The 25,370-nt window shown below is 45.2% G+C and overlaps 1 protein-coding gene across 1 annotated transcript; it reads right to left on the minus strand.

The window, feature by feature from the left end:
* Positions 1-4,975: 4,975 nt before the first annotated feature.
* Positions 4,976-23,778, minus strand: LOC149338752 (glutamate-gated chloride channel-like). The gene is made up of 9 exons (XM_089550350.1): positions 23,527-23,778; positions 22,845-22,947; positions 18,206-18,315; positions 15,731-15,795; positions 12,513-12,736; positions 11,418-11,500; positions 10,220-10,354; positions 8,810-9,207; positions 4,976-5,308 (listed from the first exon to the last, which is right to left on the minus strand). The coding sequence occupies exons 1-9, from the start codon at positions 23,531-23,533 to the stop codon at positions 5,075-5,077; spliced, it is 1,359 nt and encodes a 452-aa protein (XP_089406476.1). The 5' UTR covers positions 23,534-23,778; the 3' UTR covers positions 4,976-5,074.
* Positions 23,779-25,370: the final 1,592 nt, after the last annotated feature.

The following is a 25,370-nucleotide window of genomic DNA, read 5'->3' on the forward strand; positions in this document are numbered from 1 at the left end:
TACTACTGAGCAAGAGAACACAACACAATACGACCACCAATTATATACGATACGTACCATAAACTACACTGCTTCACGAACAAAGCAACTTCCTCACAATAGCAGTACAATAACAATATCCCGCATTAAGCCGTCATCGGAACCTAACCGAAGCTTTCATTAGCACATCCTAGCCCAAGGTTGCCACGCCATTAAGCTTCGGGTTTCTATAACAAATATGCGTTGTACCTCTGAGTTACTGATCAAATACAGACAATAATGGCAGTGTTATATCTCTACGTCGTCACACAAGCTCAGAAGCTGCAGCGTCAAACCTCTCCACCTCCGAATTCTTCACCCTGCCATCCTAGGATGCCAACCTGCTAACTTGCCATCACAGGACCACTAAGGGCGGGGGGTGGTCACTCACACGGAATTGCAATCTGTAACTGAATTATGCAAGCTAATGGCTGAACTTCTTTCTCAAATTCTAACAACCTGATGAGTTCCTATACTTAACCCTTTGAGGGTCGAATTATTTTGAAGAAAACTTTCCCAGGTGGTCAAATGACTTTATTGCGGATCTTGCATCTATAAAATGTACATAATCGAGAATAAATAGTAAAAAAAAATTAGGAACAGTACTTTGGTGACAGCATCACTCACAACTGGAAAATGTTCAATAGAATAGAATAGCAACGGTGATAAGCAAGCTAAGAGCAGCACCAATAAAGATAGAAATCAACTTTCGCCGCCTCTGCAAAACAGTGCCCACAAAGAGAAAACACGTTTCGCGCGACTCCGTTGCGATCCCGCGGCGGAATCGAAACCGCGTAGGCGCGTTGCCACAGAGGGCGAGAATACCTCGCGAGCAACGGTGATAAGCAAGCTAAGAGCAGCGCCAATAAAGTTAGAAATCAACTTCGGCAGCCCCTGCAAGATAGTGCTGACAAAACGAAAACTCAAATTTCGCGCGACTCCGTTGCGATCACGCGGTGAAACCAAAACTACAAAAGGGGTGTTGCCGCAGTCCTTCCTCCATGCCGCAGTCTGTGCCGCCGCGCTAAAGCTAGACAAAAGTTCTGCTTATCTCCGTAAGAAGGCAGCACAAAATTCAAACACTTTTTGTAAGTCCTAAGAGGTGACAGCACCTTCCAGTGAGCACGCATTGTTCTTTTGGCGCAAAATTTCAAACGGAAGATCGAAACCGTACCCGTACGGCAAAGACCTTGCGGGACAGAAAACCGCCGCCGTACATATACGGCAAAAACCTTCAAAGGGTTAAGAAATGGCTAGTAATAAAAAAAACATGACAATTTTATTGATGGGTCCATTTAAATATCTCGCTAATTCCGGACGCTACAACGTTCCTGCTCGATACAACATGTACCAACACACATCATTCAGCCGCTTCCTCCGGCTGACATTGCTCGAAGGTGACATTCGATGACATTGCCTTGAGACACCGACTATACTGCGTACCGACTGCGTTTGTAGGGTGCAGAAAATTTCTTTGGCTTGTGACTTTAAGACCCAGTGAAGACTAAAGTGGGCAAACGGGTTACATTTGGCCACTGGTATTATGGGAGAGGACTTTAAAACGAAAAATGGCGTCAGATTTTGGATGGAAACTAGTTACAAGATGAAGGACCAAACGAAAGCGTGCTGAAGTTTCTAACAAAGGATTGAAAGGCAAAACGAAATTTTTTTCAATAAGAATTAAATCGCAAAGCAATAATGCTTTTTTTTTCAATTTTTAAAATATCCTGCTACAGGCAAGACAACTTTTCTCAGCACAAAGTGACAAAGGGAAGCAAACATGCTAAGAAAGAGCAAACAGAGTTTGAAAACAACAATGCAAATAGAACCCTATCAGAACTGCTCACGCTTGTGAATTAAACGCAATATCAGTCTGCAGATAGGGACATTTTAAAAGGATGTCTGTGGAGCAGAAAAGATTATTAACGGCGGGGGGGGAAATCAGTTTTTGGACTGCGTCTTTATCCACGTGGAGTTGTTCACCGACGAACACGTGTCAGTCGTCTGAGGTAATTCCATATGTAGAAAAAAGGGTTGAATACCGCTTTCAAGCGGAGCGTGAGTACCATACTTTAAAGTAAACTCAGGCTAAGTGAATAATTTGCTTGGTCGGCCTGAGTGGGTTTTACCTTATATTGGACAAAAAAAAAGAACTCGTGTTATCATGTTACTAATATAATACTGCGGTAACCGACTCATTTCCTACGACGCACTTATGAATGCTGCAGCAGTTTGGTGGCTGTGGCATACTGCCACTGATATAAAGTATCCGGGATCAATGTTCGGTGGCGCTGACTGCATTCGGCGGAGCCTAGACGCAAAAGAAGCAACGCTTTCCTATCCTGCTTACCAGGGCGCTGGCGGATGTACACCCTGGGGCAAGAGCAAAAAGTCCAAGGGCTTTCATTGAGGGCTATGTTTCGTAGCTCATTTTGCACCGCCTGTGCTCCAGATTTCTTACAGATGACGGGAACGGCCGCCGTCGCCCATCCAGAACTTAGGACCACCACGAATGCAATGAGCACCCCACTACAGGGATTGGAAGTAAACAGCTTGAACTCTTTTCTTTTGGCACCAACTGCATCTGCTTAGTTCTTTGGAGAATTCCGCAGACGCACTTCCTCGGCGATTTTCTTGTTTTTTAATTCGGGATTTTCGCCTTGAGAAAAAAAAGGCGTCACAAGAGGAAGTAATCTTGGACTTTCACAGTGGGAAGTGTGTGGTTTGGAAGTCAATGCACTAATTTTCAAAAAGGTGTATTTGGCGCGAGACAAATGGTAAAAATTTTAGAAATACGATTACTGTATCTCCTGGTAGGAAGGACGTGAAAAAGAAGGATGAAAACGCATATGACCGCTCAGAGAATGCATTGGGATACATGCTGGTTATCACCCACTGCTCATTCTAAATATCTGTTTGATGGTACGCGTCACCTCCAGTTGCTAATGAAATAACAGTTGCTCGGGGTTTCCTCTCTTTTTGGAAAGAATTCTTTCAACCACACCACTACCACCAAAAATTTTATGGATTTTGCCATGAAAACGTTTCTTGCTCTTCCTTGGAACATGCAAGAAAACGATTACATCGAATTCATGCAGCACACTAACTCCGGTCCAACAGTGGTACACATGACTGCATTTGAAAATCATCGCCAGTGGGCTGTTTCTTTAAAGTGTGTAATAGAATATAAAAGCAGACGTTTCATTCTTGCTGTTCACGTAGACAACCCTTCTCTTCATAAGAAGCTGCTCAGTCTGGCTGTATAGCGTGGGCGACACGGTCGGCAACAATTGTGCCATTAAAGCCGTGTTCCGCTTGTTGTTTGACGTGGTGATCTCTATATTGGCTCTCTATCTGTTTTTGTGGGGAACGCGCAAACAGGGAATGTTACTGAAAAGAGAAAACTTTTTTTATCGTTGGATTTTCTAGGAAATAAAACGCAAACACTCGCACAAACTAGTCGCGGGTTGGGTGATGTCGTCGCGTTAACGGGGTTGATGGTGAAATTGTGTTCAGGTAAAATCTTAATCCTTGTCACTAATGAAATCCTCCAGTACAAGATTAGAATCACTAAATTGTAACATTTAGTCAAGGGGTAGCAAGCGGGTCTTGTTTGAAATATTTTCTGACAGATGTTTTCAGAGGTCGCAACGGAATAACGACTATCGATAAATTTTAAACTACTGAAGAAAACATAGCACTAAAAAAACCTCGTCTTTATAACAGTCTAGGTTGAGGTAGTAAACCAAAAAGATGTTATTTGGAACTAACTTGAAAGGAGTGTAACAAAAAAATTGAAAGGGACTTAACCCTACATTCCATGCAAGCATGACTACACATTCTTTACATGAGTCAGATTAAGGACAAGACTTGAGAACGGCCGAGTGCATCTGTGGCAGGCAGGTCTTTTTGTACTCTTCTGTTCCCGTCACCCTCATAACCTTGTGAGATGAATGTTTTGAGTGTGAAAACAATGAGCTGCCCTGTAAAGCTGTTGTGCAGGACTCGAAATTTACCCTTTTTCTCTTAAAAGTGCAGGGGCTCTCGCAGCTGGCTTGCACCTGGCGCCTTGAGCCCATCTGCACATGCCCATATGCAGCTCGCTGACGCGATAAGCGGTGATGGTCGATGGCATACGCTGCAATGAAACTCTTATGCAGCACGCCGTTCAGTGCTCTGCCTTCGCTGAGCTTGTATACTCAAAAGCGCGCGGTATGACCTCATGTGAAATTACTCCACTCATGGGGATTTTTCACCTCATTCCTAAATCAATTTAACACAGGAACCAGGGAGGTGTTTCCAAACAAATAGACGAGGCTCATGCTGCAAAACCCGTTGCGCGCAACATGCGGAGGATACTACATCTGTGGTAAAAGCCTGCCCAACTAAACTGTAGTTTTAGAAACTTGCTACTTAACCGACCAGTGTCATCCTCACCATGTGTCATGGGAATAAGAAAGCAAAATCTCTGTTGCCTCCCCCAATAGACCTTGAAATATGCCGTACGTCACGGCAATGCAAGCATAATACTCGTATTTAACGTGAAACGATAGCACTTGTTCTCGTCTGTCAACCGTTTTGCTCTCTTCGTTTCTGTGCTATGTTTTCATTTTGAATACAAAACACCAACTTACCAAAACCCATACCCTTCTCAAACAAGATAGTGCAGAACGGAAAAGGAGGAGAGTAGCGCTAGAAACGGGTACCATAGAGAGGATAAGAAACTACAACACTGACTGGCTATGAAGTAATCACACACTCAGATGGAAACATATGCCAAATTTCAACACATCTATGGTGCGCCATTTAACTGACATGTGCACATTGATGACTGAACGAAAGGTTACCAGAAACGACGAGTTTAGAAATACGAGGGTAATATCCTGTGAGTGAAGCTTTCGCGCTCGACCTCCATGGTTCATACCTCGGGCCATCTCCCTGATGGATCTATCCTCCGTTTCCATGACGTGACGGAAGGAATTTTCACTTTGTGTGAGTACCGCATGACCAATCGCAGTTTTGCGCACGCCTGCTGCAGTACGTCCTTCTCTGTGATTCACAGGTAGGTGATACTGCCCCCAAAATAATTAGGGTGCGACCAGGGGACTCTGGCCTGGTCAGACGTGTAGGAGCACCGGTAGATGATGGCGAACAGAACGAAGGCCAGCGGGAAAAAGAGGCGAGAGGTGAAGTCCACCCATTCGGCGACCGAGCGCCGCTTCTTGAGGAACTTCTGGATGGATGGCCAGTACGAAGCCTTCGCTGGGGCCGCCACGTTCTGGGAGTCCGGCTGCGAACAGCGAAGCAAGAATAAATGTGACGAGAATGAATGCACCGTCGACTACTGAAAAATAAACGAGGCTGAAGTTATCGGTCAGCAACAACTGCAAAAATTTTCGGAGTCTATTTTATGGCCTGAATGACCGGTGTAAATGAAGATTTAGTGAACTAATAATTACATCAAACGATGATTCAGTAAATGAATCGATGTTTCATTGACTAAGCCAGTCAGTCAGTTCCTTCGACGTTCCGACGTAGAGTGGGACCGTGTGGTGGTCCAGGGACCCAAGAGAGGTCTAAACACACCTGCCATAATAAAGTTTCTCTTTCTCTCGAAATAACTATAACTTCATTTTGTTCCCTTTTATAATGCAGAGAGCAACACAGAACAAACTGTAAAACATCACGTAGCTTTTAGTGTTCCCTCTCTTCCCTATTTGTTTTAAAATAGAGAAATCATTTCCAAGCTCTTGTTTTGCCAAACCAATCCTTGCATCAGAACCAAAAAAACACAACTGGCATAAACGGAAGTGGAGAGTAGGAACCGAGAGCAGCTTTGCCTCCGCCTGTGACCGGCCAGCACTTCTCTACCCGAAGTCCAAGCGGAGAGTACGCCTTTGGGTTTTTTCTGGTAAGCAATCTGCTACCAAGGCTGTGCAATGAACAGAGCTTGCAGCGAGTACAATGTAACATGAAGGTTCCGCCAGTCCGGAGGAAGGGAGGCAAGACGGCCCAAGGCTTGAAAATCAAACCGTTCATTGGGTGGTCTTTTGTTGGTAAACAGAAGCAACTTGCCGACGGCTGCTGCAGGATTGGCGGTTGAAGAAGAAAGGATCACCGCCACTCTACGCCGCGCTCAATTTCAAGGCGAGATAACATGCGAAAGGCAACTGAAAAGATGTCGAACATCCTAGAAGTAGTTGCGAGTGGCTAAAATCCTGACATAGAAGTTTGCTCGGCTCCCTTGTCACAAAGTCTTAAATAAGGCTGGATGCCGGTGGCTTCGGGCATGAAGAAGCAAAGTTTAACTTAGGGTGGCGTTTAAAATGAACGTGGTAAACACAGTGGCGATACGCAGGGCCATCTCACAACTCTAATAATTTCAGTGCCAAATTTATCTTTAAACTAGTAGAATTAAATTACAATTCGCTCTAAGCCTCCACGAGGGTGGTGATCCGAATACGTGGCTTCGATCCCCACTGAGGCGGTCCCATTCCGGTGGCGGTGGAATGCAATAGGCCGGTGTACAGTGCGATGTCAGTGCACGCTAGAGATGCCCAGGTGGTCGAAATTACCCGGAGCCTTTAATTATGTTCTCCCTCATAGCCTGAGCCGCTTTAAGCTCCCTAAACTGCGAACCATGAACTCATTCGCTCTAGATATGGAGCTCTCAACACGCATGGTAAGGTAAAAGTCTCGTCGCATATCGACATGATTCGAAACGAAGCGGAAACAAAATAAACTGCTAGGTATAATTCCTGTGTACGCTTCCGACAGGAATAGAAGTGTGCAACGGTCCGCCATCTTACTTACTGTCGAAATCATTAAAGTTAGAGGTAAAGTAAGTGCACTTTGTTTCATGAGCCACTGCTTTGCGCAGTGATTAAGGTGACCGCTCGATACTGCCGCTTATGTTCGGCGGTCAAACTCGCTTTGCTCCCAGTGAACTGCTATTGTAATGAGTGAGATATTTTGTTGCTATGAGGTCGTCCTCCCTGAGACGGATCTCGACGATAACGGTGTACTTCACATGCGCAATGTAGTGGAAACGCCACAACTCACTGGAGCTGGCTTTTCAACGACGAAAATATGTACCCGAAGATGTGTATGTATTTTGCGAAGCGTAAGAAAACCATTTATTTGGTTTTAGAAGGTAGTTTGGTTGGTTTACCAGCGCCCGGGTCATTCATTACAGAAATTGTGGTTGGACTGCTTGAGGACTATTGAATGAAAGTGATTTATAGAGAGCGTTCAGTTAGAAAAATGGCCCTCCCAATAAGCTTTTCACTGGGACAAGAATAAAAAGAAGTGATATTGAAACGAAATGTTCCGAAATCAACAGGCTTCCGCAGCGTTATTGAATGTCAAGAGGCATGTCGCGACTTCAACACGCTGTTAGTTGTTTTGCGGTGCACGAATTGCTCGAGACACGTGATTGCATGTATACAACAAGACACGTGTGGAGTGTAGGACTGAAAACAGGAGCACTTCTTTGATACGAAGTACATAAAACAATCCTAGAGCTAATTTACCTGGAGTGGTTGTCGAAGCAGCAATAAAAAAATAAGGCAATACCGACCCTGCGCATGTGGGGCGCCGTGGGACGCTTGCAGTTTACCCACGATAGATAAGAAATTGCACTTGCACGCGAGGAGGCAAACTTCAGAGGTAACTTCAGGCTCGCACACTCTTCGTATACGATTTTTAATTTGGTAAATGCTCTAACTCCTTTCATCTAGCTTCGCAAAGCGCACACGGGAAACCAACAGTTAGAGGCAGGCGCATAGTGAAAAAAAAAAAAAAAAAACGGGGAAGCTTACAGTATGCTTTTTCCCCATACAGCCGTTCCCGCCAGCCGCCAGTATTCCTCCTGCTTATAATTCTTATAAATTCAGTTGCAGAAATTTGCTTAGTGCGTTTATGAGAGAGAACCTAGCCTCATGTATACATATAAGGCTTCAAAAGGGTGGAAATTTGGGCTGGTTGGTGCATGATCTGAGGCTAAAAACAGCGCTAACGGGGACGAAGCAGAGAGAGGGACACGACGCTGACTATCAACCAAGTTTTATTGCACGTTCACCGGTTAAATACCTCTCGTTCGTCGCGAGAGGCATGGTCGCGAGACGCCAGCAGGGTTTGCGACTTGGCACGCGCGGATATCTCGCCTCTAAATTCTTGTTACGTGAGTAATTGGTCTTAAAATGCTTCGCCTTTGCGCCGGGTGGAAAACGTAAAAGATTTTGTAACACTTGAAAATCACGCAAGCTATATTTTGACACAGTTCACAGCACTTAATCATACAACTCACGTGGTTTCTACCTGCGCTTTCATGTGGTCACCTCATCCACGAAGGAAACCTGGTGCAGCTTTCGCAGTGACAGAAAACCAGTCGCTATCAAGTAGTTTTCCCTCTTATTTTGCGAAGTGTGTACTACGAACAAGTCTGGAAGAGTTTCTGAAGCACAGCCTTAACAATTTACTGGCGTAATAAGAATCCAGTAAACAAATGCTCCCTATTTAATATATCTACTATGGCCAGCACATAAGAGGAGCAATGCGAATATATTAAGCAAGGCTGTTTGCAGTACTGAACAGAACCTAAGAAATCTGGCGACTTTTTAAACCAGGAATGAACAAGGTAGCCCACTACCACCATTTCCCTAAAGTTCTTGAATATTCTTTCTATGCATTTGCTAATGAATAATTATGCCAAGCCACGGATGAGGCTGGTTCATGCGTGCTCCGTGCAGTGACAGTCAACGGCTATCAAAACTGACTTAGCGGATCTCACCGTGTCAACGACTCCATCGACGCCAGTTTCCGCTTCTGGCTTGGACGGCTCAGGCTTCTTGCGGTCGCGCCGCTCCCTTCTCTGGAGGAAATCGACGAGGGCCACTTCGAGGAGGACCAGGAAGACGAATGCTAGGCAGGTGCCGGTCCATACGTCGGCGCTGGTGGTCACTCCGCTCCGAGGAACTAGCCTGAGGTTGACTACGGCCAGCACCGCAGCGTGCGCCAGAAGCACGACCAGCGAGAAGAGCTGTCGTAGCAGAGCGGCGGATCGGGCGTCCATCCAGAGGGGTATCCACGACACGAGAACCATCAGCAGGCACGGCACGAAGAGCCGGATGAGCACGTCGTGGCTGTTTCGGCTGAAGGCGAAGCTTGCCTTCAGGCACGGGTACGCGCCTTATGTGGAAGGAAGAGTGGGAGCGACAAGAAAGCGAAGAAAGAGATAGAGTTTATTTAGAAACTCTGGATTATTCAGACGAAGCATGTTGGTGCTTCAGGGCTTTTCTTTATATGGGCTGAGTGCCAAAAGCAGTGACGCGATGTTGAGCAATACTAAAAAGAAAATCTCTTTTGTTTTAACTAATGCATGCTGTAAGCAATCCATTCATTGTTTTTCGCATCCTTCTGGTAGCGCCGTGGCTGCTGGTCGGTGAGGCTTTCAAGAAGCAGATTCACATTAGGAACAAACGCTCTCACACAACGCTGCTCCGTTTGTTCGTCCGTGTGTGTCAGAGTTTTTTACTAATGTGAATGCGGTTTTTGAGGCGCAGTTACGTCTCAAGAATGTACCCAAGTCACGCAAAAGCTCGTTTTACTTCTGTGTTTAATGTTTGCTTTGCCGATGAAGTGAAATACTTGATATTCCACGGGGATGTCGAGTCGGGGACCAAACAATATTGTCATGGTGCAGCTTTCCACTCAAGCGCTATGTGAAATTTTAGCTTGCCGCCTCGGGTGGCTCTCAGAAGTTGCTCCAGAATACAACAAGGAAGGCGAAGAGCTGCTCAGCGCTTTGTACATGGACTGCCGTTATGTCCTTTTACGCATTTGTCGACAGCCCATACAAATATCATGACAGCTACAGAACTACGCAAAACGGCGTGGAATCGCGATAAACTAGATTAGCGTTATGATGCTCTTCACTAGAACGAGTAATTACAAAGTAACGAATGTTTAACAGCGATTTCCCATCAGTGCGCTTTTTCAGCAATAGTGGTGAGGAGGCAAACGTGCTGACATTTCAGTCACCTGTCCTTCCGCTTTTCCAACTTGTTCCCTCGCATTCTCCTCGACATCTATGGCAGCTTTTGGTTCGAATCATTATGCTTCTATCGCATTTACACACTCTTCTCAGTAAAGGCAACAAAGCACCTGAGAGTAAAAAATTCTGGATACGCAGCCTCGGTACCTGTTCTGGTCTTGGACGTGCACTGTGTCGTCGTGAGCTCTGTCATCCTGAAGTTGCTGGTGTGGAGGGTTTTGCTCAGCTGTACCGGGTCCCCTTTCCTCCATTCATAGACAATGTCGTCCGTAGTGTAGGCATCTTCAGTAGAAAGGGACAAATGACTCGAAACCCGCACAGATTCAAAGTTAAAAACACATGCTATCTCCAATGCGCAATACAAGACTTTTCTATAGTGCTTGGTCACATTAAAAGTAGCAAAGGCCCATATACCCGAAAAGCATTGCGCAGTACAGTATGGCCTTGAAACGTAGGAAATAGGGCAAGGAAGAAGGGGGTAGTTCCGGTAAATCTGGTAACTATACCACCTAGACTGGACATTCATGCCTTCCGTTTGACAAAAAGCTCTAGTGAAGCTTTATACCAACGGCTAGAGTATTGAACTGCATGAAAATTTCTCTCTGCAGGGTTCAGGGGAGGTTAAGCTGATTCCACCATCACGCAACGATGTCGATACATCCTCTGGTTTAGGTCGGTTTATCAGGGTTTATGAAGGAACGCCGTAGTGAAGGGCTCAGGAAATTTCGAATGTGCACTGACATCGCACAGTACACGAGCCTATAGAAATTCACCTCCGCCGCCGTGGTGGCTCAGTGGTTATGGTGCTCGGTTGCTGACCCAAAATACGCGGGTTCTATCCCGGCCGCGGCAGTTGAATTTCTTTGGAGGAGAAATTCTAGAGGTCCGTGTACTGTGCGATGTCAGTGCACGTTAAAGAACCCCAGGTGGTCGGAATTTCTCGATCCCTTCACTACGGCGTCTCTCATAGCCTGAGTCGCTTTGGGACGTTAAACCCCATAAACCAAACCAAATCAGAATTTCACCTCCATCGAAATTCGGCCGCCGCGGCCGGAAATCAATTCCGCGTCTTTCGGGTAAGCAGCCAAGCACCATGACCACTGAGGCACCATCAATATCCTCTAAACGCTAGGAAATGAACTCTAAACTCAAGGAAATGAACTGAGCCACGGAAGCCTCTTGGGTCTGAGGAGTTGTTGTTTTCTTTTGTCTCCTCTTTAATTTGGCGACAAATACACAGATGCTGCCGTCAACTGTTCTACGAGGAAAGAAATTCCTGCATGTATGAAAACAGGCATTGCGAAGACAGCTTGGAGCTGTAGGTCCTTTGGGAGTCGCTACTTACAGCTCGCCAAAGTGATGTGACACACCTGTGTGTCAAATGGAAAGTTTTCATGCTGCAGGTGGCACCAGAATTTCATTGAAGCCCTGCAAGAAGCGTGCAAGCCATAAAATTGTAGGGTGAAGCATCCTAAAGCGAAACATTGGCAATGCGGGAGGCGGTTGTGGAGGGCTCCGGATTAATTTCGACACCTAGTGTTCTTTAATGTGTCCTGTGCGTTATCAGCACGCGTTCCAGAACCACAGGTGGTCTAAATTATACCGGTTCCCTTCACTACGGCGTCCCTCATAACCAATGCTTCGCTTCGGGCCGTTAATCCTCACAATTTGCAGTTAATAATTTTAATCAAATTGCGTCGAGGCGAGTAAGGCAAGTAATCGCCCTAGGACTACAGAAACCTTCAGTTAAATAACGTACTGAAAGCAATATTTAGAGGTTATCTGTGCGGAGCACAGAGAAAAATAGTAATGCGCAGAAATTTACAGGCATGACAACTGTGGGTGATTTACGAACGACCGTTACTCGACGTGTGCTTCGTCACGTCAAAAATGTCCCGCATTTCCTCACCCTCGCGCTTTGTTCATGGCAAACACGCAATGCCCCAGGAAAAGACATTAGTTAGCACTGCCCCCTTTGAGATCATTGTAATTAAAGGTAACAATTTCATGGCGGAACTAACAATTCTGATTCTGATACATCTCTTATATACTGCTCTGGAGCAGAATGGGTTCTGGCAGACAATGCAACGAGTAGGATATTTATATAACGCAATAAGTTTTGCTGGAACTAGCGCAACCGCGAGTTTCGTAAGAAAAAATATAGGAAAGCATTATGCTAGTGAATTCATCAATTTCATGGTCTGAGAGCAACATTTTCCCCAAGTAAAGATTTCAAAAGCTGCATAAGCACCTGCATAACACCACTGGGGTCAGCGCCTCGATACTCCTGCTTGCTCCAGGCTTCTAAATCTGCATATTGCATTTCATCTCTCTACGTATAGCCTGAAGAAAACACTTGCTCGCTCTACAACTAGATAAAACGGGAAAATGGACGCTCTGCACAAAACAGAATGTTCTATCCCAAAGTTGCGCAACGCACCTGAGACTGTGCTGCACGGTGCCGTCCGGGTAGATACGCACCATGACGTTCCGGTGCACGATGTCATGGGTGTGTCCGCTCACCTCGTTGGCGAAGAAGGTGTCCGGCTTCCACATGGACGAGTCGTCGGGCAGAGTGACGAAGCGGCTGGCCCCCTGGGAGTCGTCGAAGGCGAGCCGCTCGTCGCGCCACTGGTGCCGCAGCGTGTACTGCACATCGTAGTTCTGCGCCAAGCAGGGATTGCCGCTGTGCAGTACTCAGCTTCTTGAGCACATCGCATGAACGCGTGCTTAAACGAAGCACACCAGAGCCTCCAAAAACACTGGCTCAGACTGAAAAGGAAGTCTTGTGTATTTCAGTGTTTATCGCGAAAACGGAAATGTCCTGTACTCGTTATAATCCCCTGTTGGAAAAGACACAACTTGTGTCCGCCTCTAAGAGAGAGATAAGCGTCATGTTCGAGCACCGGGGAAACAGCAAAAATCACACTGACGCCTCTATCTTTTTTCCGCTATAGGATGCACGTTTCCGTGGCTAAACACCCCTGTGATGTGTTCAGCGGATTTCGAACGCGCCAAACGACGACAGAGAAACGACGACAGATCCCTTTAGTTTGGGTAGAATATTTAAAGGGCGGCAGCTGGAGTTTAACATCATGCGCAAAGCAGCTGCACTATACTGTCGGCAGGCAGCAAGGTCTCCCACCGAATAGCGAGTGTTGGGTAGAAGGTTTAGAAGCCCAGGCTTAATTTGAGTCACCTCTTGAATTCCTGGTGGACTGCCCACTTGGGAATAGGAGCGGCGCGTCGGCTTTGCTCTACTATATTGAAGTCACTCAGACACCTTTTCCGTAAAACCGCGGATCTTTGTTGCTCCTGCCGAATCACGCTTCCGGCACAAATGTGGCGAAAATTTCGATCTCCCCAATCTTCCTTCAATGGTATATGAAAAAGTTCGCAAATAGTCAATATTTTGCGCTAATTTTATGAAATCGCCTGCTTTAACAAAGAGGTAGGACTTCACTGAAAGGTACTGGGAGGTTTGCATGATGTACACATGGCGACCACATTTGGTGCACTTCGGGAAAAATGTGAAACGGCAGAATCCAGATGTATGCAGAAAGCCGAGCGGCATTAGCGGGGTGGGCGGCGCGGCTGCCTGTCATTAAAACGGAAGGATAGTGCGCCGGGTCAACAACGAGGTGACGGATTTCTTGCAGCTTTGGTAGAGTAACAATCTCACAAGGGCGGTGGCCGCATTGGTGCATACGGTGATGTTTTGAGACAACACGATCCACGGCATTTCTCCCTAACCAATCCTCGAGGGGCAGAAGTCTGCTATGTGCGGTAAAGTCCATTGGGGCCATTCAGTATACGCGAAGTGAGGCGAAAGACCGAATTTCTGTGCATATCACTGCAAAGAAGAGTTTTTTGTTCGTTTTTTACAGTGCGTTTACATATAGCAGTAATTAGCAATTCTTCGGCGTGCAGTCAATCCTGATACCGTCAATAATTATCATTTTTTAAGAAATATCTTGAAAGGTGACTAAGACAAACAAGTTCAATATAAAAAAAATGACGTAAATGTTTAGTTTACGTGCTGCCAGAAATTCTGACCTTTAGCTTTTACATTTTTTGCTTGAATTCACTTTTGCCAACTTTGCTTTTCTTCCACTATATATATAGAGGCTCCGCTCCGGTGGTTCAGTTGTTAGAAAGTTCGGATACTGAGCCGTAGGACCCGGATTCAATCAAGGCCGATGCGGCCGCATTTCGATAGAGGTGAAAAGCAAGGCGCCTGTGTGCTATGCCCATGAGGACCTCTTGGCTAAATGAGTTCCGAGACCCCTGCCTCAGACAAAAGGTATGAAAGGACTTTCCCAGTTTTTCAGTTCATGATGTGCTCACAAATATTTCTACGAACAGCTGCTACAACCTGCAACCAATTCTATTCAGACTGCGTGCTCTAAAGCTGAGCTGTCTCTGCAGAGCAACAAGCGGCGCAAAAGTGCTCTAAAGTCCCTGGCGCTCTTAGACACATCCCGGCACCAGGAAACTCCATTCAGGGCAAATTTTTTTATTTTTGGCTATACCGTGAACACATTCTCAGGCGCGCCTATTACTAAGAAACATGCGTTGCTCATGCCAACATAAGCGTTGCGAGGGAACGAGGCCCAAAATTGGAGGGAACAATTAAGCTCCTCCTTAAGGGTGTTACGCGATAGCTTAATCCGTTAAAGCCCATATATGGTAATTCTCTACTTAACATTCCTGGGGGTCCTCATACAACTCATTGTGCAATGGCGAAGGATTTTTAGCGGTGCGACACTGCGCTGCAATGGTAGGTGCTGCCACCGGTGGTGCTTGTGCGACCCAAGGCTCTTTTTCCGAGCAACTTTTAGCGGTTAATAATTAATTTAACTGCTACCTGTCACGTGCGGTGGTGATGTTGGGATGACACAACAAGGCTAAGGAACTTCGGTGGCCAAGCTGCGCCCTGGGCTGCTTCTGTTAGGATTTGCATTTTTCGCTCATGGTTTACGACGCCGACGGCGACGCCGGACTTTCTGCGACACGAGCCCTATAATGCTATCGCGTTAAAATACGACAAGATGAGAGAGACAAAAAAGCAGCGACGCAAACTGACGAACTAAGTCAGCTTCCATTTCACGTTTGCGATAACCGAGAACATTCGGAGCATCAACATAAGAACCATCAATCGGGCGTCACTTCATCTCGTTTAGCAACATGCATAGCGAGTGAAGTAGCTTAAATGGGTCAAATGAATATGTGACTCAATTGAAAGCGTTATAAAATCAAACGCGTAATCGTTAATTTGGTTTCAGTGGAATGAATAACTTCATGGACGGGAGAGAATCAGTGGAAACGAGGATCCGGCTGGCACGCTCGGCTGAAATTTCAACTGAACACCAGATTGTACGAACACTACTTTGAATGTAAAGACGGCACTACGGGACTGTGAAAAAACATCCATTCGTGGCATTTCGCTTCAGTACTCCAGCCGTTATTAGGAGTGCATATAACGTTGGTGTCTCGCCTAATTAGGATCTTAATAGCCTGTGCAGACTGACGGACGTGATGAAAGCTTCTGTGTTGGGATTACTGACTCTGCCACCTGAGCACGTAGCCCCTCGAGCAAGTGCCCACCGTGCATTATTGGCGTTCACCGAAATGGAGAAGGATTAGCGGTCGTCTTACCATAGTGTCGTCAGAGAAGGCTGTTATGAGCCTCAGGTATATGTCGACGCTCACTTGAAGGGGGCCTGCAGAAAGAATGAAGATGCAGTTTGAGCGCATAAACTAGAGGCGTAAAGCTCTCTTACCACGCATGGGTGTAGTCACGTATTCTGCAAAGATGCAAAATCTTGATTTATTGCAACTAAGGGGCAGTGATTTCGTGCACGGTGCTCAGTTGCTTTGATTTCTTGAAATTTTCATGGCAGATAAAATACACTTGAAAGCATTGTTGCTCACATAGATAACCCTGGAAAATACGAAAATTTGGGAAGATGGAAAATCTACTCTTGTTTCTCAGCATTTGCGTAGTGTGACAATATGCCAGCATACATTTACCCTCAAGGGAGCACATTTATTTTATTATTGTTTTCGAGCACATTTATTTCTTTTTGTAATTCGTACCAAAACGGTAGTTTATTACCCGTGGTTCCACCTGTCCACAAGCCAGAAAAATGCTTTGGGCGAGCCCTGTTTCCCTGAAACCGGGCACAGAATGCCAGAAAATACATGACAAACTGGACTCGTCCAAGAGCCAAAATTGACAGCCGGCTTATGATGAGCCTAGATTGTTCAAGTCTGCTGGGGGTTAAAAGTCGACAAGCATCGACTTACCCAACAATTGCTTGGGAAAGGTATGTACTTGAGCGGAAAAGCAGGACAAAAAGAAGAAACAAATATGACATGTGTTTCTTCATTTTCTTCTGATTTTTTTTTTTGGCGCAACTACATACTTTTACAAGAGATGAGCCAACTCTCCCAAAAAAGATGGTTTGGTTTGGTTTATTGGGGTTTAACGTCCCAAAGCGACTGAGGCTATGAGAGACGCCGTAGTGAAGGGCTCCGGAAATTTCGTCCACCTGGGGTTCTTTAACGTGCACAGACATCGCACAGTACACGGGCCTCTAGAATTTCGCCTCCATCGAAATTCAGCCGCCGCGGCCGGGATCGAACCCGCGTCTTTCGGGCTAGCAGCCGAGCGCCGTAACCACTGAGCCACCGCGGCGGGGCTGTCCCAAAAAAATAATTTTAATGGAACTTTGGGAGAACAGTAGTTTATGGGTGCCTGTGAGCGGCTCAGCACTTTTAAGAAGCTGCGAACAGTGCTGAATTTGTGCTTTTAAGGCGGAAGCTTTTAATGCCTCATCGTTGTAAGCAGGAGCTGTCGACAGAAATGTCACGCTTTTCAATTGGTCGAAATGGTCGTGACGTCACAGTGCGCGAATTTCAAACGGGGCCAATTGTACTTTGGCTACTAATCATGCAACCAATTAAAGTATTCGTATAATGATGCTCCAAGTAAGTTTCACTGAGTTTAGTTAATTGCTTACTTAACCAATTAGTCTAATTAACCTTTCTAGTCAGACCAGATAAATAAATAAAACCTAGTAAGAAATTGGCCGAGCTTGGGAATCCAACCCCCTGTCTCCGGAGTGCGAGTCGAGCACGCTACCACTCCGCCACGCCAGCTCGATGGTTTGGAATGAACAAAGGTGCGTCTAGTAAATACGGTGTCTTCGTTCACTCCCATCTTCCTCCCTTCCTGTTACGGCGAGGTTTAGGTGTCCACCGAGATATGAGAGACAGATACATTTCGTTTCCTCAAAAACCAATTTACCAACGAGCAAGGCGTATTTGTCCGCGTTTCGGATTGGTTCAAATTGCCGTGACGTCACCGCGCGCGAATTTTGACGGGTGTCCACCGAAATATGTGAGACAGTTACTGCGCAACTCCCTTTCCTCAAATACAATTTTCGACTAGTGTCTACTGAGATATGTGAGACAGTTAATGCGTAATTTCCTTTCCTCAAATACAATTTTCATTTTCTTCATTACGCCTCCTCTTTCTTCTTTCACTCACACTTCCTCCCTTCCTGTACGGTGCGGCTCAGGTGTCCACCGAGATGACAGAGAAATACAGCCCCATTTCCTTTCCTCAAAAAGCGTTGCGTTCAAAGGGCAACGCATCGCGCAGAACGGGTGGTGGCGTTCCTTGGCCTCCGTGGCAGCGCTACAACACGCTGTCACGTTCCACTCCTAAAGGCGAAGCTTAAGCGTCATTAATTGGCAGTTAATTATGCACCAACAGAATGTGAAGTGAACAATCGCGTAGCAGAATGCAGCTCTCAGGCTTTCTCCTTTCACCACTTTGGCCGCTAAAGTTCCTCGTAATTTTTTGCATAGGAAGATTGCGGCACTTTGCTAAATTCATTTACTGAGATGTAAAAAAACAACAATTAATAGTTCATGGACAAGCTATTATTTTCTATCCATTGATATAGGTTTGAGTAGTAACTGGTTTCTCTGAATATGACACCATTCTTCATTTCGTAATACACTTTGTTTCGCCCAGGCGTGCTTTGTACTACCGTTTTTGAGCAAAATGAACCATCTCACAGCGCTATGAATGTCATCTTATGCCACAAATGTTTTAGTCACCTGACGTTGAGGCGTTCCGATGACCTGTAGGGTGCAGGTAACGCTGGTACCTTCCGCGGTCACCAAGAATGTCGTATATGGTCTTGACGTTCCGCTCGTTAACTTTGTACCTGTGGTGTAAGAGATAAAGATCGTGGAGCAAGGACCAGTGTTTATTATCCGTGCTCTAATTTCAGCAGGCAAAAAAAAAATAGCATCAGCAAGCAACATTGAGCGGTTTCACTTTTGAGGTCTTCCCTTAATAGGCTTACCTTCTTTGACGGCAAGACGAATCATAAGCGAGCCGTTCAGTAGTTTGGTCAGTGCCTTTCAGGTACTGCTCCGTTTTGTTTTCAAATCATTTTCTCTTGCAGCATAATATCTTCATTTATAACTTTAATGAGGGTTCGCAAATAAAGGGTTTCTTTGCTCAAGGAAAGGAATTTGGTTTGCTTAGCAGGCCAGGTATTTCTCACCGTAGTTATATCCTGCTTTTCTTCACAGTGATGGAAAAAGAGGACCTATGTTTGTTAGCCAAGCGCTGGCAGACAAGTTTTGAAATCTTGAAAGCCGCGGGAGCGAACAGCGTTGGAGATATTTACACAGCAGCTGAAAACACTAATCGCGCAAGCAGCTGTCACATTGGGTGTACAAAGGGCACTTTCATCATCTTCCTTGCATCTTATCCGTGCTCAAATATTCTCAGTTGACATAAAGTCTGAAACGCTGGGAAAAGTCTCAAGTCAGAGATTTTGCTTGGCGGCAGTTATGGTTAGCCGAGTGCGTAACCACCAGAATTCCGGTTTCTCGAAAGTTGTTCTAAAGAAAGCACTAAACGCGAAAGAAGCCACCTTCTGACATATCCAAACAAACACGTGCCCAAGCCTACCTGCATAAATACAGTTTAAGTATCCAGGTAAACATGTCCAACATTGTCGGTGAAAATTTTGAAAATTGAAAAATTAAGATACTGTTAAGAAAATATTGGTAATTATGGCGCATTCTTCTTATATCCAGCAAAATATTTCTTTCAAAGTGTTTCCATCGATCGCACCGAGCAGCTGAGAGTGACTTAGAAAACCAATAGAACCAATAGAAACCAAAAGAAACCAATTTTTATAGCAAAAACGTGAATAGAATAAAAGTGTAAGACTGCCGTCGGGTGACCTGCGGATATATTGATTGTTATACTTAAATCTTAAATCAAATGAAAAACTTGCGTTCGTATACGGTTTCCCGCTCTAGAATTCTTTTGTCTAGAATTTTTGGGTATGAACATGCCCTTAAAGCAGGCAGGCACCGGCAACACACCACATATAGTGGGAGTGTTCGGGCATAAGATCAGGAGACGAAACACAAGCCACACGAGAGCTGTCGGAAGTTGGCCTGTCCAGCACTGATCTGGAAGATCAGCGCAACCTGAATAACCGGGCCTGGAAGGCAGTGCAAGTTACCGGTGCCCTGAGCTGAGGAATCGACCACCGGACTCTAGGAAAACGTCTGGGTCGAATAAAACTTTTCTCCCTCTCTCTCAAAGCCTTTTTAACAATCGCCCCAGAGCCGTCTCGTAATACGACAATCGATACCACCTCTACGTTGCAGTGGCTTACGCATCCTCTGTTTTCAAGACCGCAGCGGAAATGATTACGAGATAATGCAGGTACGACGATCAGCACTGAGCCCCACCATCCGTCATCTTTCCTATGGACGTTTATGTTGTATTTGCTGCTTTACTCAATGCATTATACTAAATGTAAGATATGGGGACGCTTGTTCTGTCGACGTTTGTGTTGTTTGCGAAGCTTCAACAGAATAACAATAAAGTAGATCTATTTCACGCGGTTCAGAGTGCTGTCCTATATAAAAAGGTGCTTTTGTTAAAGGGTCAGTCTACTGAATTTTATCGACCATATTTTCTTTGCGGCAACCGATAGCTCTTTACTCAAATTACCGTTTAGCCAGCTGTGGTGCCAAGAAGTGCGGTAGAACATTTTAAAATAGAATTTATTGATGTGGGAACACATCTGCATGAGATGGTAGTCTCATCTGGCAACCATCTGGATTTCCGCCGCGCGGCGACAAACATGGCGGCGCCCGTCGAAGCCGGGCCTCTCGCTTCAGACTGAATTCTCGTTGTTGCTGCCTTTTTCAGTGCATTCACTGGCCATAAATGGGGCGCCGGTCTTTCGCTTCGTTTCATCTCGCCTATAAGAAAACATATAAGAGATAAATTTGCTTTATTTTAGTAATTAGAGTGATGATTCTGCCGCTCCTAGGCTTAAGTGGAGAGTCGGTTTGTTTACAGCAATGGTTCCCGTCCTGACAACCAGATGGCGCCACTATAGGCTGAGTTTATTTTTGCATCTCTGCTAGCATACGCTGAACTAAAAGTGGGAATGTGCCTGCGTTTTGCGTACGTGTAACCCAGAAGAAGACAAGTCCCTTTGTCGAAACGTTGGCTCAAGCAACCTGAGGTTTTCCCCTCTCTTGTTCATTTTGTGATTATAAATATTCATGTTATTTACAGAAAATGCGAGCGGTACGCTTTCTACAGTTTACTAGAACAAAACGTGCGTTTCTCTGACATTAGGGCATGCAAATGGTACGTAGTATATTCACTTATGCTTCTACAAAAAAAGACTACCACCTTCTTGAACAAAATGAACGTTTGGGGTCGCCACCATGCATTCGACGCGACTTTGAACATCGAAATAAAATACAAATTCCTGCCTAAACCGGGAGCAGTTGCCTCGTTATTGATGTTATAGGGCGCCAACTACCAGAATATGCCATTATTTATACACTCTTCTCGATGAGTAGACTGACCCTTTAACGTTTACAGATATTTGTTCTAAAAACTGTGGCAGGTACGTTGGTGCGGTCTCTGCTTGTGGATGGTACAAACAGGCCGATGTTATTCACTTTACACAGCTAAATATTTTGATGATTAACTCAGATTAACTAATAAATTATTTTGTATTTTATTTTAAGGGACAATATAATATACAGAAATTCAAGGTCATCGATAACGAAGGTGAGCTCAGTTTCTTGCTGTTCTTCAGCGGTAAGGTGGTTCCAAATATCGAACGTGAAATTTACTAATTTCTAGCCTCGTCTTCGCTATCCTGGGTTGAATTTTTATAATATGGTGCCGCTTCGCGCAGTATTGCCGCCGAAATTATTAACCGGTTCTATATCATAAAGCACACACGCCCGGCGTCTGTTTTAATGCTCGTTATTTCAAACCACACTACTATTAAAGACAATTTATAAACTGATCCCACTTTCTAAGTTCACGTCCTCAAATTTCTCAGTATAATATTGCCCCGTGAGATGTAGAATAACAAACCTTATTACTTACTTTTAGTTCATTACTTGTGCATACATAAACACTATCACGTATGTAATGTCCGCCTTGCTATGAAATCCACCTGTACAGACTGCACCGATGTATCTCTCACAGTTCTTTAAATAAAGTCTGTAAACACTAAAAAATCACCAGCCAGAGCGTTCTTATTTTGGCCGTTGCGTTGAGCAAAAAGTAATGCTGTTTCCAGCGGCTAACTGTCACAACGCCGATGATACAGTGGAATGTTAAACACCGTTCCGGGTACTTTAAACTCATCTTCGCAGTTCGTTGTTATCGTTAGGAAACCGATACATTCCAGGCACAACTTTACTTCTGTCTAGTTCATGACTTAGGCTACAACGGATTGATCGATTTTAGAGTACACACAGTAATCATTTGGAGCGGACATGAGCATGAGTTGCAAAAATTATGTACAATTTGCGAGTTTACTCTAGTGATTTAGGCTCTTTTTCGGCTTATATTAAGAAATACTTTTGGAAGGAATAAAGCTTAAACATGAATTGTTTACAGCTTTTTATTTAAACACGTAACTTTTTATAGTCATGGTGACAAACTGCTTTTACGCGTTGCGCCTGCGTCAAATACGTGCTGAAGCGGAGCGCGGAACCAGATACAATCATGCAATGTGGCCTTCATTAAGCTGCATTAACTGGAACAAATATTCAAAAAGTTTTGATGAACTCAAGGAAAAGTGCAAGAATTTTTAACATGATGTAGGGAAAAGGGGCCGAAGTAGAGATTTCTGTGGCCTGAGTAAGTTAGCTTTCAGTTCAGCATGAAATATGGTTGTTTTGGTTGGTTTATGGGGTTTAACGTCCCAAAGCGACTAAGGCTATGAGAGATGCCGTAGTGGAGGGCTCCGGAAATTTCGACCACCTGGGGTTCTTTAACGTGCACTGACATCGCACAGTAAATTGTTCGACTAGATTAAGAATAGCAAGAAATTTGTCAAGTACGAATGTAAAATTACTGCTTTGGCTTTTATGAGGCAACTAAATTACTGAGAGCAGGTAGTACGCATTAGAGCAAGGAACGCTTGGTTTGTTGCTTGGAGGAACTGCGGAAGAAATGGCTTATATATCTTGCTCAGTAACAATGCATGAACGAGTATTCTACCCCGTCAACAGGAATGGAAAAGAGATTCTACTCTGCTAGCCGAAGCCACCATCTATGTGAACATTTCTTAAAGCTCTGGAACCAAAGCTCTGAAACCACTGCATAATGTGTCTAGCTCCTGTAGTGCACGTGCAGGTTGTTAGTACACAGCGTTAAATAAGAAGAAACACCTACTGTCCTTTGCAGAGTGTGACCAGCGCCAAGAAGGTAACACCAGCTTCGATCCATTGCAGCGTGCCTTTCTTGCATGCCCGTCGCCCGGACATGGACTTCCAGCCTGTGCCATAAGAACGGGTGTACACAGATATTCAAGCATTATTATTAAATCTTTTAAGGAAGAGATATAAAATCTTTAGTCAGACGTGGCCGAGACAATTAACAAAATTATTTACGTATTACGTATTATTTCTGTGTGCTGCATGTAAACACCGACATGGATTCCGAATTTTTCGTCCATGACTCACACCGATTACAAGGGATATATCTAGGATATTCCGAGGACGCATACAAATTGTGTAATGTGGGCTCCCTGTGACGTCATGCGCACAATGCGGACAGCTTACACAGAATGCCCTACCAAAGCAAGAACATTGAATATTTACGCACTGTTCCTGTGCGTCTAAACGTGAAACAAGGTCGGGATTTGAAGAAACCGGATCAGAAAGGGAGCTGCTTTTTGACGCCTGGGACTAAAACTGTCACACTGCTTCGTCCCTGATCTCAATTCAGATTTTTCGGTGGGCCCATAAAAACAAGGTGCTCATTCAAATAACATTCCTACTGGAAGTGTCTGAAGAAATTTAAAAAAAAAACGTAATGGAGGGCGCGCTTAGGGGAAAAGGCGTCCGGGTCTCACTTGGCATGTCGCCGGCGACGTCACTCCTCGGAGGCGACGTCTGGCGTTGGAGGACGACGAGTCTTCGCTGGTTCTTCCCGTGCAGCGCAACACAGCTGGCACTCCCTGACCGCCGCCTGAAGACGGAGTGCGCCCAGAGCGGGGCCCACGGACGAACCAAAACACCGGGGTGAGCTTAATAAGGAAGCGAAGAGGCCGTGCCAATCCGAGGCCTGCGGTGGTAGGGCGGCCGATCCGCTGCGCGTGCGGTGACAGCTACATGCCGGCTACAATGAAACCAGGGATGACTTTGTTATATACTTACAAGGCTGAACTTCTTGGAAATAAACAAAGTGCACAAAGTATATAAGATCTTTAAATTCTCCATGGGTTCCAAGTACACAGTCTCCACAGTGTGCAAAGTTTCGATTAACTTTTTCTTTCTCTATACTTCGAAAGTTTACTTATAATTTTCCCGCATAATACAAGGTCGCACTAGGAAGCATTTAAACAAACAGCATTAGTTGTGAAAGATGAGCCATGGCTTGCACACTGTTTTGCCCTCTGCGGGAGCGAGCACCAACACGCATGCGTTACTCCTCTCCCTCTTCTCCGTCCACGCGATATCAGCAGTACTCGAAACATCACTGAATTGAAGTAGCATCCTGAGTCGACGAAATGGGCGCGCATCTGCCCAATGTTTCCGTTGAGGGTTTCAAATTTCTTTGCTGATAAGTTTTCAAATTAGTCGTGCAGCTTTCGGCAACAACTCTACTATAAAAAGATAAATTAACTTTTGGTGCCACTGGTGCGGCGACGGGTACTCACAAGCTGCTCAAATTACGCTGACCCAGTCGTTGTGTCTCACCGAACATGATGCCGGAATTAAATGCGTCTTCCCTAAAACCGTCCCAATGTTGATCGAGCAGACGCAAACGAGAGCGCATGCTATCTCGTTAGACACTTTCGAGAACGTACTAGTATAATCCACCTGCCGTGGATACGACATACCCTGCAGCCAAACGTGATCCGGCTTTTTGAAACCTAGTACAAGTGCTGCGTTACGCAAAAAAAAAAAGCAGCCCCCTCAGAGCTCATTGATGGTAAACATACGCTGCCAACAAGTTGAACGCCTGTCAGTTTTTCCACGTGTGTGGTCAGGTGTGTTTATTTCTTATGCAGCTGCAATGTTATTTATCTCGAGAGCGCAAACGTTGCGCTCTGGGATGATCTGAGGACGAATGTTGGTGACTTCGTATTTCGTTTGCGCGGTATTTGACTCCAAGAACAGTTTTTTCATCAATCGTTGTTCACATGCGTCCATCATTACCTGGTGAAGTTGCATCCCAAGGGCAGCCTTTTGCTGGCGTTTGGTATCGGTCCACATTTCTCTTCCCAAACAGATATGCTGAGCCAAGGGATACGCAGGCGCAGCAGCGCAAGAAGATGTTAGAGAAGGTGCCACCGTACATTACAGTCGTTTTTTCAGTCTCTATACGAAGGTGGTTTGTGAATCCCGCGGGATTACAGACCTTCCAGCAGCCAATCTAATCATTTTGCGAGATCCGGTAGAATGCTGTCGAAAGCTGACAGCACCAAAGGTGAGCAGAAAGTTTAAAGAGACGAGTCGTTAGTATATACTTACAGAAACATATAACGAGGATATTGCCCTACATTGTCATAATACATTTGATTAGGAGCTGACTCAAATGATATACGTTAATGGGGAAGCTTTGTTCCTCAGAACCGACATTGCCATTAAGCTTTCGGACTTCGTGGAGTCGTTCCACCATCAAAGCGCTCTGTACGTGGACCACTCTCAGAGATTTAATATGACAAGTTGACGAGGGCAGCAGAAGTAAAAA

The sequence above is a fragment of the Amblyomma mixtum genome, chromosome 6 (genome assembly GCF_055824585.1).
Source record: "Amblyomma mixtum isolate Tamu chromosome 6, ASM5582458v1, whole genome shotgun sequence".
NCBI classification, from domain to species: Eukaryota; Metazoa; Arthropoda; class Arachnida; order Ixodida; family Ixodidae; genus Amblyomma; species Amblyomma mixtum.

What these genes read in the sequence shown, in the direction of transcription:
- LOC149338752 (XM_089550350.1), bottom strand. An exon ending in TCGGAACGCCTCAACGTCAG is followed by an intron (nt 15,796 to 18,205) that starts GTGACTAAAACA and finishes TTCTTTCTGCAG; the next exon opens with GCCCCCTTCAAGTGAGCGTC. An exon ending in CCTTCTCTGACGACACTATG is followed by an intron (nt 12,737 to 15,730) that starts GTAAGACGACCG and finishes TGCTTGGCGCAG; the next exon opens with AACTACGATGTGCAGTACAC.